The sequence below is a fragment of the Cordyceps javanica genome, chromosome 1 (genome assembly GCF_051103115.1).
Source record: "Cordyceps javanica chromosome 1, complete sequence".
Classification (NCBI taxonomy): domain Eukaryota; kingdom Fungi; phylum Ascomycota; class Sordariomycetes; order Hypocreales; family Cordycipitaceae; genus Cordyceps; species Cordyceps javanica.
The window spans coordinates 6,724,284-6,740,323 of NC_139295.1; the positions used below are offsets into that span (position 1 = coordinate 6,724,284).

The following is a 16,040-nucleotide window of genomic DNA, read 5'->3' on the forward strand; positions in this document are numbered from 1 at the left end:
CTACCTCAATCTAGCCCTTCAAAAAAAAAACAAGCATAACTCTATGATTCTGGTTCGGGTGCCCTCAGGCGATGCATCCATACGTTGTCATTGAATACAACCTCAAGATGACAGCAAGTCTCCAAAAACGGCTAAAGAATAGGAAGCTCCGCCACTAATAGTAGATTAATAAACTCGAGTCCCTGTAGTTTCATTGAATATACATCTCACTGCTTCTCGATGTGCCTTAGCGTTCGACAGTTGTCTCAATGTTGCATTTGTAGGAATTGGGAGGACCCAGGCTGCCCATTTCTACTCCGGGTTACTGTTGCAGATCCCGTCACTCTACACACGAGTGAACACTCTCGGCAACGATATGGCTTGAGAGGATCGAGTCATTGAGCCTCTAATATTACTTACTCAAGTCAAGATTCTTGCTATTCCACCTGTACTTCATATCCCCCAGTCTACTCTTGCCACTCTAATATGGCAAGCCAAGGCAACCCGTAGCGCAGTATGCCTTGCCCCGCCAGTGCAGGGGCAATGCTGACAGATCTGCCACGAAAGTCCAGCCGCTAGGCATCATAAAACAAGCCCTCTGCCATTGAAGCGGTGGCGTGTCTAACTGTGAACGGCGACCGTGGGGGCCTAAACAAGGGTGCTGCGGCTGGAAGACGGCGCCATTGCACTCAGCCCAAGCAAAGCCTAGACACTACGAGAAACTCAATGACGAAATCTTGCATTGGCTGGATGCCATTGAAGGATCTTCACAGTTTTGAAATCTTTCGCATTCGAGCCATGGTCCCATCGTAGTTCTCGATCATTTGAACAAAACGGCAAGCATGGAAATTTATCTTTAGCAAGGCAACCATCAATCGCAATGCAGCAGCAGAGAACTAGCTCTTGATCAAATTCCATAATTGCCCGAAAGAGGGCCTATTCTCAATCCCAGAGTACCTCTACGGCCAGACCTATTATCTCTATGCTCTGCTGGGCCGATAAGTTGTCGGCTCAGTCGAGGCGGGACCAGATGCAGTGTAAACACAGAAGATGATTTGATTAGTTCACCAGGTAATATAGATCAAATTATTCATGCTGCGATGCACGAATTCATGACTTCATCATCTGCAATGGAGCGCATAGCAATGAAGACATAGTTTGCGTGTTGCTGGAAGATCATGCTATGTACACAGGACTGCCCAAGATTAAAGTACTCGAAGTTTATGCTCGCATGATTCGTAAATATAAAAGTATGTATTGGCCCTGTCAAGCCTCTATTTACCGAAAGCCGGAGCAGACGTCCTGGTAGACGTTGTGCTCCAGACCGGCGGCGTCAGTGGGGACGTACTTGAGGTATGTCGCGTACGAATAGGTCCAGCGAGGGTCATTGAGCTCCGTCTTCCAGGTCCAGAAGACCCATCCAGACATGCCGGGCTTCTCGTAGAGCTGCTGCTGGGCGGTGAACCACTTCTTGAAGAAGTCGCCGTTGTGCCAGTCCACGTTGGAAGTCATGCTCCACTCGCCGGTGATGTCGAAATCCTCGCCGCCGACGACGCGCGAGTCGGTGCAGGCACGATGCATGAGCTGGTACTGGTCGCCGCGCTGGCTGTCAGGGAAGCCGAAGCTGATGTAGTTGTGGTCGTCGAAGCCGACGCGGGGGTCGTTGGCGACGGCGCTCGTGCTGCGCGCGCTGCCCGAGTCCCACTTGGCGGACATGTACTGGACGTGCAGCTTCTTGTCGTCGGAGACGCCCAGCTCAGACTCTACGTCGCGGACAGCCTTAAGGGCGGCGGGGTAGTACTTTTGCACCAGGCCGGGATCCTCGCCGGGGGCGGGGTAGCGGCCGCCGGCATCGTGTCGGGAGACGGGCTCGTTGAGGACCTCAATCATGCCGACGGTGCGGTAGGCATTGTTGGTGTGGATGCGGCGCGCCATCCACGACATCCACTTCTCGGCGCGGCCAAAGTTGTAGTCGTTGAAGAAGCCGGCAGGGTGGTTGTTCTGGCCGGTGAAGACGTCCTCCTGCTGGCCACCAGGAGCTCCGTGGAAGTCGATGATGACGTAGATGCCCAGGTCTGCAGCCTTGGCGACCACCTTGTCGAGGTAAGGAAGCATGCGGTTTCCGTCGGCAAAAGGCTCGCTATTCTTGTCCACAATATCGACATATGACCAGTAGCCGATGGGGATGCGGATCGTGTTCAAGCCAACGTCGTGGACCGACTGGACCGAGTCCGCGTTGATCCAGTCTCGCCAATGGTTTTCGAAGCGCCGGTTGCCTTCCTCGCGGTTGTTGCCAGAGTAGTGATCCTTCATGCAGTCAAACTCGGACGCGGAGCCAGCACATCCCATGACGTTGTCCCACTCGTTGGTCATCATCCAGCGCTCGCCAACAAGCCAGCCTACATCGATTTGTCAGGGCTGCATCATGTAGCATTCGCGGTCTGCAACTCACCACCAAAGTTGACGCCGCGGATTTTGTTGATTCCGCTTGGCAAACTGGGCTTGAAGCGCTTCCCAAGCTGCTCAAAGCGAACAGTCATGTTGAAAGCAGCCAGGTCACGGTCCTCGGGCCGCCAGGCCTGGGCGGCGCCGGCAAGCAGCGCAGGAACAATTACTGAAAACCTCATCTTGAGTAACAAAGATGATGAGACAAGACTTGGTTCATCATGACAGCCCTTGGCAGCCAGAGCGGCACACCTTTTATAATTTATCCTGCACTGCAAGCTCCGGTAGTCCCCATTCCCCCGCCAGAAGAGGCAACAGACTGCGCACGCATGTGGTGGACGGCCCGATTACAAGGCGCGTTGCAACCAAGTCAACAGGTAGGCATAGTAGAGGACCAAGCTGGCGAGAAGCAACGGGGTTGGTGGAAGTAATATTTTAGCATCAGCAATCCCGCAGGTATTTTTGTGGAGGCTGGCTCGTCGTCCAACTGTGCTCGTTCACAGCGCCCATGTGGATACATGATAGCATCGGGGAGCATCGGCGATGCTGTCATCAAGTGAAAAGAGATGGATAAACTCCACTAGTGGCAGGTGTAATGATGCCAACGATTTCGATACTTGGCGGGGGAAGTGGTGTGTCAATTCCGCGTCTGCAATAATGCCACGAGACTGGTAGAGAAAGCGAGCAGCAGTCCGAGTCATCGTGTGGTCTTCTTTCTCAGCAAACCGTAAAAGGATGCAAGGGGGAAAAAAGGGTACTGAACAGCAATGAAACCTCATCAAGGCGCTAATGATGCGGCCAAGTCGTCACTCTTCTACTAAGTAGATGGGTCGATCTCCTTCAAAGCTTCGTCGCATCTACTTGCCGGATTTGAACTCAACACCCAAGTAATCCCGGAACACTTACGCGGATGCAAGATACAGGTGCATACTCAGTAGCCTTGCAGGTTGAGGGGCGCAGGGTTACAGGGTCATCGGGTCATCTCGCAAGGCTGGTCAGCTCATGCATGGCTGCGCAACGACATGAATTCACAGAGATGAGGAAACCGAGACAACTGGTCATTCTAGAATATGCCTTATTACCCGTCCTTGGTTACGAACTTACGAGACGTCACGCGGGGGAGTATGCGGAGTTTATGTACTTTTCGGTGCACGCCGGCTTGGGACGACTCATGTCAGGCCATAACCGCGCCAGAAGCAGGAGACTGTGGTAACGAAACCACGCCATATCGGAATCCACAGGAGTCACGATGGAAATTTTTTCCCTTCAGTAAAGAAACATATAAAATTGTGAAGCTCTCGCCAGAGAGTGCTACATTGCATTAGAAAACAAGATCCGGACAAACCCAAAAACAACAAACTACAACCCTAAGCAACCTTGACACGATAAGAAACACGATTCAAGATACTTAAAACAATGTCTGCCCCATCTAGAACAGCTGCTAGCGCCATCTCGCGCACCTACCCCAAAAGTCTCCCTATTCTGGTAGCTGGCACATCCGGTACGCATCACCCTTCCCGCAAATACGGCTGAATTCTGGAGCAAAGCGCTAATAACCAATGAATCCAGTTCTCGTTGTCGGTGCCTATGTCAAGTCTCAGTTGGAGACGCAATCAAGCAATATGGATCGCTTCTTCTCCACTTACAACACCCCGGAAAGTGAGGCCTCCCGACGGAAAACCTTCGCCGGTCACCCGGATACTCGAGATAACATGCTCAACATACTGGGCCGCAAATGAACGCAGATCCGCAGGAGGCGCATGTCGATTTTTCCATTTAAGCAGTCCCGGTTTTTTTTTCTTTTTTTTTTCGACATTATTGGTTCGAGAGTCTCAATTCCAATGTTACACGTCCACAGCCTTGGGACCCATGCTGGGGTTTGCATGAAGTACCTACCGGTGTGCATTTTTTTTTCTTTGAAAAAATCTTCATCACCAGCACAAGCATAAGCACCGGCAAGGTGTTCATATAGATATAATTCAATAGAGGCTATCATAGAGCACAAGCGATAATTTCAACGCCACCAAATTATGAAAAAGGGGGCCAGTTGGTTTGAGGTGCCACTTCTGTACTCAGTGAGTGAAAGAAATAGTTGGGGCATGATGAAATATTCCTCGGGCTGCATTGTGACATAACTATACGGATACTAAGCACGGATTACGGATACCTACTCCCGCATGTCCCAGTATCGCAAAATACATCACTAGTAATAATGCACCGAGCGCTGGGGTCTGTACTGAGCAGAGCCCTCTTCATCTGTTGGGCGCCAAGATGCGTCCACCTTCAGCGGTGCGCTTTCCGAGTCAGTGGCTGACTGCATGATATCATCGGAAAAGTCGCCGACGACAATCGGGGGAAACCCCAATTCAAAGGGCCGGCGTCGAATTTGACAGATCGTCACCGAGATTGAAGACCGCTTGACTACAGGAAATATCATGGTTCACCATTTGCTATCTGTGGCACGCCGCATCCATGGGATAAACATCCTTTAGGAACGAAAGAAATTGTTCCGGCCATGTCTGTCACTCATCATATGTACGGCGATGGCGCACTCATGCGTGTATACAATGCGTCTAGAAGATCCGGGCCGAGAGACAACGCAACTAAAGAATCGATGTCACCATAACCTAAATCATAATTTTGTGCTTGGTTGATCAATCCCTGTAAGTGTTAATTGTGCCTGTCTCATATCTGGCATATGTATGGGGTCGGTGACCATCCCCTTTTGTACATTTATCTGCCGACCACGGCAAATCTGCTTGCCTGGCTCAATATCCAATTTTTCCCGAATCACATGACTTGTTATTTCATGGCCGTCTTCTATTGCCGTTTTCCTGGTCGCGTAAAGTGATGCTTTTCTCGCACAATACATGTGCGAGCGAGCGAGTGTTTTGGATCAGTCTCCCTGCAGAGACGATCAACGTCTGTTAGTGGGGATACTTCGTGCCTTCTTGTATGAGTAGGTGTCTTAATCTGCTCATGGTAGCATCGTCCGATCTGCATTGCTCGGATTTCGTTTATTTTATGATATAAGCGGGGAAACTCGCATTGATTCTGTCACGGCGATTATGGCCCCAACCGCGTTATCACAGTCCGTCGCCGTAGACGAGCACAGTTCTTGGAGGACAAGATGCGAGCAGCGCAAGGAAGACTACATTCGATCCATCAACACGCAGGATGTCTGCGCGCTTGCATCCTACTATCATGACAGCCAGCCTTGCGCCGAGTTTCGCGGGCGCAAGCGGGGCAGCTATAATATTTGCTACTTTCTAGAGTTTGCAAATGACCAGACGAGATGGGTTGTGCGGTTTCCGCTCATTCCTATCCTCCAAGATGCTCACCGCAAGTTGGACTGTGAAATTGCGACCATGGAGTGAGTCCCGTCTTTTGCGACCCCTATTCGTGGCTACTAACCAGTTGCTTAGATACGTTGCTTCGAGGACCAACATTCCTGTCCCTCGCGTGCGTGCACATGGCTATTCCAGCCAGCCGGGACCGAGCAATCCCACGGGCAAGTGTTTCCTAATTCTTGACTATATCTCAGGAGAGCCATTGAGTCGGCATTCATTGGCAGACACTAGCGACGAAAACCGAGACAGGTTCTACGCCCATCTCGCAAAGTTTTACTCGCAGATGCGCGGGTTAGAGTTTGACGCAGCTGGCGCGCTCTCGCTCGGCGCAGACGGCACATTCAGAATCACAGCCCCGCTGTCCATGGACATCGCAGCGATAGGCTTGCGCGGAATCGAGCTCCAGACAGAGTTTCAAGCGACCAGTGCCATGGACAGGTACGCGCGCCAGCTTTACTCACTGTTGCTTCGCCGCGCGGCGGATCCTATCCCAGAAATGGAACTTCTAGACGTACAGTATCTCGTCTTTGCGTTGCAGGACTTTGAGAATCGCATGAAAGAATTCACTTCTTCCAGCCGACGGCAGAAGTTTGTTCTTACTCACGGCGATTTGCAGCCGTCCAACATCATACTGGACACGGACTATAGCATCAAAGGTATCATCGACTGGGAGTGGGCGGGCACAGTACCGGTTTCTTTCCTCGTCCCTCCTCTTTGGCTCGGGAAGAATGTTGCACCCGTCGCAAATGATGATGATTTCAAAGAATCCCTGTCTAGAATCCACAATGCCTTGGTGGCCAGCGGCTCACGGCTGGCGTCCGAATGGCCAGCAGAGATGCACCGCTCTGCAGAATATTTCATTCCTGCTGCGCTTTTGAATCAACACTTTTTCATGACTGTATACTACACACAATTGTTTCCACTGTATTTTGGCGAGACAAAGCAGCATATCAAAGTCCGGCAATTCTTCCGAGACGATGGTCCGGATGGCATTCACAGCCGCCAGGTGGGTAGCCTGATGCGGGCGGCTGGGCGTTGGGACGTGCTTTGAGGTTATAATCAATATTAAAAGGCTTCTAATTCAATTTTATTAAACATGATATTACTTTGCCCATATCTGATAGCCAATGTACTTTTCACTTGTACGCACAAGTGTAATTCCATCAACTTATAAGTGGCCCACAGTGTGAGAGATCTTACAGTGTGGCTTCTCTCGACACTGTGGGATTAACCGTTGATCTCAAGCACGGTTTAGCTTCGCACTGTACGCTGTCATCTAAAATTCTGCGTCTACAAACTGCGACACAACAGCATCGACACATACTCAGCAAGCGGAACCATGACTAGCTTAAAAAGACGTGCGGCGGAGGAAGCTCCCCAAAATACAAACAAAAAGAAGCGCAAGAGTAAATTTCAAGCTGAAGATGAGTCGCTGGACACTGAGCTCGGCCTCAACACGCTCTTCTCACGGATGGACAACCAGCTGCTAGCCGATTACTTGGCGCAAAAGACTGGCAGATTCGGAACAGATCTCAGCCCTGTGGAATTATCTGACCTTACAGTTTCCGGTGAGTGGGTGATGGGTTTAATGAGACTGTTAAGCCACTCTCTGAGGCGGTAATGCTGACTGCATGCACAGCAAATGCCATCACAGACTCTACCAGCTTTACCGAGCAAAGAACTCTGGATAAGCTGCCGGATTTCCTAGCCCATTTCTGCAAAAACCCAGACAGTTTGGGCAAGGCGTCTAAAAAGAAGGGCAATCCTCATTCTATTATCGTTACCGGAGCCGGGCTTCGCGCTGCAGATATTGTCAGGTATGTATACCTGCTTGCCCGTGTCAAAACGTCCAATGTCCGTCCGCTGACGTCTCCAACAGATCTGTTAGAAAATTCGCCTCCAAGGAGATTGCTGTTGCAAAGCTCGTAAGTTTTTTTTTTTTTCTTGAGAAAATGGATGCCAAATGAAGATCTAACCAATCCTAGTTTGCAAAGCACATGAAGGTTGACGAACAAGTGGAATTCCTCAAGAAGATGCGCGTGAGCATAGCCGTCGGCACTCCAGCGCGTCTATCCGAGCTTATTAACAACGGTATGCGGTTCTGTATCATAGGCTTCCACTTGCAGCTAATACTCCTATAGGCGCGCTGTCACTGGAAGGCCTGCATCGTGTCGTCGTTGACGCTTCGCATATTGATCAGAAGAAGCGTGGCGTGATGGATATGAAAGACACGATGATGCCCCTTGCCAAATTTATCACGACAAAAGAATTTCAGGATAGGTACACTGACGAGGAGAGACCCTTGTCCTTGTTGTTTTTCTAGATGTATATACCCGTGCCTCGCGTTACCGATTGTAAGAAGCACCGCGGAGCAAAGCAGGCACTGCAGACCTCGGCTACCTTCACTAAATACATTTCAAAACTCTTCGTACTTCCCTATTTCATTCGATTGGTCATTAGCGAGTTTTCGCATCGTTGCCGATGTTGCCCGGGACATTGCTTTGTTCGCAAATGTCGTCGGGTCAACCACTACCGGGTCGCCGGACGCTGCCTTCCTCACTTGCCAGCTGGCAAACGACCGGACAGCCTTTCTTTGCCTCCCTGCTTGCTGCTGGATCTCTTCTCTTCTCCTCCTCCATCATCACCGTTCAGTCCACCTCTCATCGAGCAGCTCTACCTTTTTTGGAAGCCATTCTTCTGCCTTTTTTTTGGATCCCGAATTCTTTCGCTTTAGTACATTTTCTACTCGCCAACGGCATTTGTTACATACTGCCACGGAAATGATGAAACGAGCATCATTCTTCGCTGCTCTGCTACCCTAGCTGGGTCATTGTAGCCAAGCACCTGATATAGATTCTCCCGGTAAGCTATTCCTGTGCTTCGTTTCGAATCTTGCTGACGGGTCCCATAGAGTGCACTCGAGACTGCACCCAATCTCTTATGCAAGAGTATTCTACCACCGACCTAGCAAACATATGTAACAACGTGGCAAAGCAAAGGGTAAGCTTTGACTCAAAACGGGTCAGATCAAATGATATCTAATACATCCAGTCTTTATTTCTTTGCATATTCGGCTCGTGTCAACCGCGACACTATGGCCCAGCACTCGCCAGTGCCATCCTATCCTGCTCCAGTCGAGGCGCAAATATCAGCCCACTCCTTCCAGTAGAAATCCAATCCGAGAAGCTTTCTGTCCGTCAACTGCCACAAGATATCGATGTCGCCGGCTCTCTTCCAGAGTTGGACGACAAACATGATTCTGTCGTTGACCGTAAACTTACACTCGCTTTGGCTTGCAATGCTGGCCCCGATGGTGTTGTGACAGTGTCTCTATCATCTCCTCCGACATTTGCCACCCATGTTCCTCAAGCTCCTGGATTTCCCGATGGTCTGTTTGGCCCTTTCACTTCCGGAGGCTCATCAACATCTACCGGTCCGACAATAACTCAGCTTCAAGGACGGCCCCCGTTACCCAGTGCAGACCGTCAACAATTGACAGCGTCGGATGATGATCAACGAGGTCAGACTGGACAGCGCGGGCAAGCTGGCTCAAATGCCGCGAACGGCGTGGATAGTGACTATGAAACAACGCCCACCCCGTCTATCGCGGTATCAACGTCTCAAAGTGCGACAAGTTGCCGCTGCTCAGAAGAAACAAGGTCAGAGTCTGTTCAAAGTGCCAGTGCCTGTCAAGCCACATCTCATCGAGCCTCAACGCACACAACAACCTCGAGCACTTCTACTCTTATCGCCACTACTTCATTGTGCAGTGAATCCTCAGAAGCTACTGTGGCTTCGGTGACACAGACATCGCCCTCTTCAACATTGATGGCATCGCCAACGTCAAGCATTTCAACCTCGGAAACTTCGTTATGCGAATCAACAGAATCAACCACCAAGCATACAACAGAGGTTGGTACGACTTCCACATCTTGCTCTAGGGAGAGCACCCGTGAAGGAAATATGCACATTCCTCAGTTGTCTGCTCAAAGGTCGTTCTCCAATGCTACCGCAACTCAGTCAATGGTATCAACATTTTCTACAGTCTCTGTCACCACGACCACTTCAAGCTCTAGCTGTGACACAACATCTACTTCGTCACCAGTGACCTCTTCTGTTTCTTCCACTACATCTTCAGCCACGTCTTCGTCGACAACCTCATCTAGCTCTTCTTCTGCCTCTTCGACTGCCTCTTCGACTGCCTCTTCGACTGCCTCTTCGGCTACCTCTTCGGCTACCTCTTCGGCTACCTCTTCAGCTACCCTCTCGAATTCGTCTTCAACCACCTCTACGGCTACCACTACATCTTCGCTCACGGCCGCGGAAAGATCCAATAAAGCTGAGAGTACCTGTTCCTCTTCTACATCGTCAAAGTCTACCAAAACGTCTTCGTCTTCAGCCACGTTGAGCACCAGCTCCCAAACACACACAGTCTCGCACACTGCTGAGCCACCTGCCTATACCCAACAAGATTTGCCACAAGCCTACGAAGCCTTTACACCTATGCCACTTCCTTCGTATGCTGACGCTGTGCCGCCAAAATACAATGCTGGTGCATCTGTACAAGCAAAGTCCGCCACATCTCAGTCAAGCTCAAGGTCGGAGATATCCAGCATGTCTAGTATTTCTACCACGAAGCCACGTTCGTCTTCCTTCTCGAGCACTACAATGGTAACAATACCATCTTATGGGTACAGTTTCTCAGGCCCGAGTGAAACAATAAAGCCAAGTTCAGTGGCATCATCATCAAAGGGCAGGGCATCTCAGATTCCCTCAGAGGATGAACACCATGACGGCACTGCCTCATTCCTCTCCTCTGATCAGGGCAATGAAATGGAGAATACGGCCAGCAGCGAAAGTAGAAGCCAGGCCCCAGGGATTGAAACAGTACCACTGTCAACTAAGAGCTCTGCGACGGTAACAAGGCAGTATCCTGCTACCACACAGGTACTGCCAATTGGTGGCGGACCACCTGTTCTATTCGTCACAATAATTGAAGCTGATGTGGATGGGAATCTCGAAACTTCTGTCTTGACTGTTTCGGAGCAGTCTCCCTGGCAAACACCGACAACGAGAGCGGGAGATGCAAAGGCTAACACTCTACACGCACGAGTAGATGCTTATCGAATGGGCATGGCGACGGACACGCTAGCACAGGGCTCAATCACACCGGCCACTACAATGTCGCCGGTGGGCAGCAGCAATCGCACGTCTATAGTAGCGGATGTCGCCTTCAGTTTGACAGAGTCTTCAACAAACGTCGTACAGACGAGTACCCCGATGGACTTGCCAGTGGTGTCGTCTGCATCAGCTGCAAACTGCTATTTGAGCATGGTTGTCTTTTTATTCGTGGCGTGGACTCTTGGTGGAAGCTGTCTGACGTGACCAAGAATTATCTTGGTTACGCAAGAAGGCAGCACAAGGACAGTGCAGAATCCGTGCGGCAGTATATGACGTTATAGTATGGTTATCTTGAAGGCACAGGAACCAAGTAGAAAAGGTGTGCCACCTTATTGTGAGTCTTAAATTCGAGATAGAAACTTATAAAGCTGGCTTTCTGCCATATTAGACTTGATAGCAATAATTACGATGTTTTTTTTCCGCAACAACAGTTCTTCAAGCTAGTGCAGGGTATGAAGCTGTTTGCGCTGAGAGAGAGATAGGTAGTGTCGTACGAGCAATATGGGACGGACGAAAATACCACAGCTTTTGACAATGTATTGTCACAAGACATTTTGGCCATTCTCTGCAATTCTGAACTTCATCATCACATTTACTTTTGCCAACTATGCTTAATGACGCAGGTTGTGACAGTAGGAATGGGCCATTTGGAGACCATAGCATAGATGTTAGGTAAGCCTGATTGCCAGAGGCCGCTAGCCACGTTTTGGGACAGCCCCGCTAAAATTTTCAGACTGGGACTGGAAAAACTGCTGGAATAATTTGCTGGTTTTGAGATTCCCTCAAGCTCAAAAGAAAAACACTGTTCTTTATTCCCTAGACAGAAATGAAGAGCAAACGTGCGCAAGAGGCTGCTACTGCGGCTGAAGATAAGCCCGTGGAGGCGCACGACGATGCGACCCCTCCTACCAAGAAGCGCAAGCGCGGCGACGACGAGGTAGAGGACACGGGCAAGAAGGTCAAAAAGGATAAGAAGAAGAAGAAGGGCGAGAAGGAGAGCCGCAAGGAGAAGAAGGAAAAGCGCAAAGACCTGCAGGATCTTCCAGGGGAGGACAACGACGACTCGGACGCCGCCAATGGCGAGGTGAGCGAGGCGGCGGCGCCCCCGGCCGAGAAGAAGCAGAAGAAGGACAAGAAGAACAAGGACAAGAAGAGCAAGGACGAGAAGAAGGACGAGGACGAGACTGTGCAAAAGCCCAAGAAGAACAAGGACAAGTACAACAAGAACAAGAACAAGGCATCCGCCCCCTCTGACGAGACGACGACGGCTGCCACGCCCCAAGACGCCATCCCCGAGGGTGCCAGCAACGGCATCGACCTCGACGTCGCCGACGAGAGCGCGGCGGCAGCCAACGGCGACGGGGCCGAGGCCGAGGCCGAGGGCCAGGCCGACAAGGCGGCGCGCCACATTGTCTTCGTGGGCAACCTGCCCTTCACCGCCACGGCGGCCAGCATCTCGGCGCACTTTGCCTCGCTGTCGCCCATTGCGGTGCGGTGCCTGACCAACAAGGGCGACACCAAGAACACGTGCAAGGGCATCGCCTTTGTCGAGTTTGCCAACGTCTGGACGCAGCGCACCTGCCTCGATCGCTTCCACCACAGCATGTTTGACGACGGGCAGTCGGCGGCGCGCAAGATTAATGTTGAGTTGACGTGAGTGTCTTTGCAACCCCCCCCCTATCTTCCCCCTCTTCCCTCTCTTGCTGTGTCTTTTCTGCTTCTTCTTTCTTTTTTTTTTCTTTTTCAACTTTTGGTCTTCTCTTTTTTAACTCTTGGCTAACCGCGAATCAATTTTTTTTTGTACAATTAGTGCCGGCGGTGGTGGCACTTCGAGCAATAGAACGGAAAAGATTCGCGAAAAGAACCGCAAGCTCGACGAGAACCGCACCAAGCGCATCGAAAAAGAAAAGGCGACCAAGGCGGAGAGCGGCACCGCGGAGGAGCAGCAGGAGCACATGGACGAGCAGGTCCACCCGAGCCGCCGCGCGCAGATGGGCAGCGACGCGCCCGCGGACGACTTTAACGGCGGCGGTGGCGGCGGCGGTCATGGTGGCCGTCGTGGAGGCTGGGGTGGTCGCGGCCGGGGAGGAAGAGGCGGTGGTGGCCGTGGAGGTGGTGGTGGTGGTGGCCGCGGCCGGGGAGGCTGGAGGCGATAGAGACAGAGGGACGGTTCTCTCCTGGAAAAGGATGCGTGAGACGCGGGAAAGGGTTGGCCGTCGTCTGATCTGTTGGAAACGGGTATAAAGAAAAGCATATATTTTGTCTTGTATCATATGGCGTTTACGAAGTCCTTATACGTCTCGCTATTTTTATCTCTGATACGCTGTTTTGGTTCTTGGGTTTATTTCTTCTTTCTTTCTTCTTTTTTGGGGGTTTTTAGATACAATGCATACAAGTCATCGAAGAAAACTTGAATTCAGATAGATGCTAGCCTGGTCGCCGCTGTTGATCAACACCAATAAGTTCTTTCCCACATGCGTGCACGTATGTATACCTTGCTACTATCGCTGGGAGTGATCCCTCTCAATCATGTCTTCCTTGGGAGCAGGCTCTTGGAGAATCTCATCGCACCCTGTATCCATCAAAAGAAGCAATGGCACGCAGAAACAACCTCGCACCAAGAAGAAACCAAAAGGCCAAAAAAGCAGAAAAAAAGGGAAAAAGAAACGCAGCTTGTATGTAAATTTATATAGGAATCAACAAGTGGTAATAAAATGAGTTTTTAGAATAAAAAATTCGAAAGCCTCCACAGATTATAGAATGCGCCAAGGAAGAAAATGTGAAAAAGGAACAAAACAAACGTCATAAGGCACTCTAATTTGGGGTCGAGGCCCATCTGGTATCTCGCTGGAAAAGGGATTGTCTATTTCGGTGCAAGGCCCAACCATAACACAAAGACTCCAGTATCAGTTGATATGCACCCGGGGCAGTCAGTCGCAGAAAAATCGCATGATGGCAGGAATAACGTCGTGTAGCGTTTCGGATGATAATACTTGAATCTAGCGTGAGGACAGTGGATTGTGGGAAGCTGGACGGGTCGATTAGAGGATAGAGCACTTCGTCTTCTTCTTGCTGGCGGCCACGGGGCGAGGGTTCAAGACAGCACTGGGCAGGTCAGCGGCGACATTCGAAGGGTTTGACGGACGGGGTATCGGGCGCTTACCGGATAGCCTCGTCAAAGACGCTCTTGAGATTTCTTTGTGTGAGAGCAGAGCACTCAAGGTACTTGTAGGCCCTAATCTCCTTAGCACAGACGAGTGCCTGCTCATAAGACACTGGCTCCATGCGCTTCTGTCGCAGGGAGTCAAGGGTGGCGGCGTCATCGCGGAGATCGAGCTTGGTGCCGACGAGGATGATGGGAATGTTGGGAGCGTGGTGGTCGATTTCAGGGTACCACTGCGGAGCGTTTGGTCAGTGTGTGGGGTCTCGGGCAAGTCGTTGGTCGTTGCTTCGGGGCATACCTTGGCGCGAACGTTGTCAAAAGAAGGAGGGCTGACGACGGAAAAGCAAATGAGGAAGACGTCAGTCTGGGGGTAGGACAGCGGACGAAGTCGCTCGTAATCTTCCTGACCGGCGGTATCCCAGAGACCGAGGCTGATGGGCTTGCCATCGACCATGACACTGGCAGTGTAATTGTCAAAGCTAGAGGGATGCATTAACAGGCAAAGAACGGCTGGAGGCGTATAGGCGGAGGCACGCACACTGTCGGGATGTACTCGCCGGGAAAAGCATTGGTAGTGTATGAGATGAGAAGACAAGTCTATTGCGGGAATCAGCCGAGGACCTAGCCAAAGGAGAATGGACTGCAACCAGTTGGGGGAACATACCTTGCCGACAGCACCGTCACCAGTCACGACGCACTGCATCGCAGGTTAGCATTTCGGCGTCATCGACGAAGCTCGGGGCGGGGATGGGTGAGGGGCTGAACACGCCTTGAGCGACTGGACTCCGCCTGGTTGAGCCATGGTGAATGGTGGAATCAGGGAGAGCGGGCAGAGTGAAATAAAGAGAAGCTGGGGCGGCCGGAGAGACTATGCTGAAAAGGTGAACCGAAGAGGCGAGATTGATAATGTAGGTTGCCGAGATTGAGACGGCGACGAGCAGAGCAAAAGAGGGCCGATAGGGGGAGGGGTATCGGTCGGATGATTGAGGGCGTGCGGCGGCGGCTGTGGGATTTTGGAGATGTAGAAGAGGTCCGGGCCTGCAAGCTAACTAGGTCAAAGGGAAAGAAAAAAAAAGGGAACGACTCGCAGTAATGAGGCGTACGAGAGGAAGCAAACGTCGAGCAAAGACAAGGTAAGAGAAAAAAAATAAATAGGGGTCAGCAGAAGGGCGACAATGGCGACGAGAGGGTTTCAAGGCTGCATAAAGGGAGATGCAGAAGCAAGTTGATGCAAGAGGTGAGAGATGGAAACCGATGGGAAAACGAAGAGCCGGGCGGCAAGACGGACGACGGAGGCACGTTGATGAGGCTGGTAGTGTGGCAGAAGCTTGCGCGTGAAGATGGCTAACTGCGAGGAGCTAGGGTGGGAGTGGAGGGTGGAGGGGGAAGGGTTGGAGCTAGGCAGAGAGGCTAACGGAATGAAGCTAGCGCACAAGGGATTGTAGGTGGTCGGGGCCTGTATTATAGTGGATGAGGAGGAATTTCCAGGTGGTTGGCAGGGCTGGTTGGGCTGTCCGCCGGCAGGTGGTGTTCTGGCCAAGCCTTCTGGCGGGGTCGGCTGCTAAAACACGGACGCCAGACAGTCGTCCGTCTGTTGCCAGAGAGCTGCGACGGCGACAGCTACGGCTGCCATCAAACACAGCTATAGTTGCTGCCAGACACTGCTATGGCTGGAGTCAAACACGGCCACAGCTGCCATCAAACACGGCCACAGCTGCTATCAAACACTGCGATGACTGCTATCAAACATGGCTGCAGCTGCTGCCAAACACTGCTACGGCTGCTGCCAAACACGTCTACTTACACCCGCTGCTGCAGCCCTACTTGGGTAGGTACCTACCTACTAACCTACCTAGGCACCTGCCTGCCATTATTGTCACCATGACCACCCACCTGCCTCAGGCAAGGGACCTAGTAGGTAG

General features: G+C 51.4%; 6 protein-coding genes across 6 annotated transcripts; 4 read left to right on the forward strand and 2 right to left on the reverse strand.

Annotated features, from left to right (window-relative positions):
• Positions 1-1,257: 1,257 nt before the first annotated feature.
• On the reverse strand, positions 1,258-2,606 carry V2A60_002042 (glycoside hydrolase superfamily; the record flags this gene model as incomplete). The annotated part of the gene is made up of 2 exons (XM_083253394.1): positions 1,258-2,378; positions 2,432-2,606. 2 exons carry the CDS (start codon positions 2,604-2,606, stop codon positions 1,258-1,260), a joined length of 1,296 nt encoding a protein of 431 aa, XP_083109520.1.
• Positions 2,607-3,840: 1,234 nt separating this feature from the next.
• Positions 3,841-4,163, forward strand: V2A60_002043 (uncharacterized protein; the record flags this gene model as incomplete). Its single annotated transcript, XM_083253395.1, has 2 exons — positions 3,841-3,925; positions 3,994-4,163. The coding sequence occupies 2 exons, from the start codon at positions 3,841-3,843 to the stop codon at positions 4,161-4,163; spliced, it is 255 nt and encodes an 84-aa protein (XP_083109521.1).
• Positions 4,164-5,492: 1,329 nt separating this feature from the next.
• Positions 5,493-6,825, forward strand: V2A60_002044 (phosphotransferase family protein; the record flags this gene model as incomplete). Its single annotated transcript, XM_083253396.1, has 2 exons — positions 5,493-5,797; positions 5,850-6,825. 2 exons carry the CDS (start codon positions 5,493-5,495, stop codon positions 6,823-6,825), a joined length of 1,281 nt encoding a protein of 426 aa, XP_083109522.1.
• Positions 6,826-7,113: 288 nt separating this feature from the next.
• On the forward strand, positions 7,114-10,111 carry V2A60_002045 (U3-containing 90S pre-ribosomal complex subunit-domain containing protein; the record flags this gene model as incomplete). Its single annotated transcript, XM_083253397.1, has 6 exons — positions 7,114-7,342; positions 7,414-7,591; positions 7,654-7,699; positions 7,760-7,865; positions 7,916-7,986; positions 9,941-10,111. The coding sequence occupies 6 exons, from the start codon at positions 7,114-7,116 to the stop codon at positions 10,109-10,111; spliced, it is 801 nt and encodes a 266-aa protein (XP_083109523.1).
• Positions 10,112-11,781: 1,670 nt separating this feature from the next.
• V2A60_002046 (uncharacterized protein) lies at positions 11,782-13,111 on the forward strand (the record flags this gene model as incomplete). The annotated part of the gene is made up of 2 exons (XM_083253398.1): positions 11,782-12,608; positions 12,766-13,111. 2 exons carry the CDS (start codon positions 11,782-11,784, stop codon positions 13,109-13,111), a joined length of 1,173 nt encoding a protein of 390 aa, XP_083109524.1.
• An 885-nt stretch (positions 13,112-13,996) lies between these two features.
• On the reverse strand, positions 13,997-14,920 carry V2A60_002047 (P-loop containing nucleoside triphosphate hydrolase protein; the record flags this gene model as incomplete). The annotated part of the gene is made up of 6 exons (XM_083253399.1): positions 13,997-14,060; positions 14,119-14,351; positions 14,417-14,597; positions 14,657-14,715; positions 14,783-14,815; positions 14,888-14,920. The coding sequence occupies 6 exons, from the start codon at positions 14,918-14,920 to the stop codon at positions 13,997-13,999; spliced, it is 603 nt and encodes a 200-aa protein (XP_083109525.1).
• Between the last annotated feature and the right edge of the window lie 1,120 nt (positions 14,921-16,040).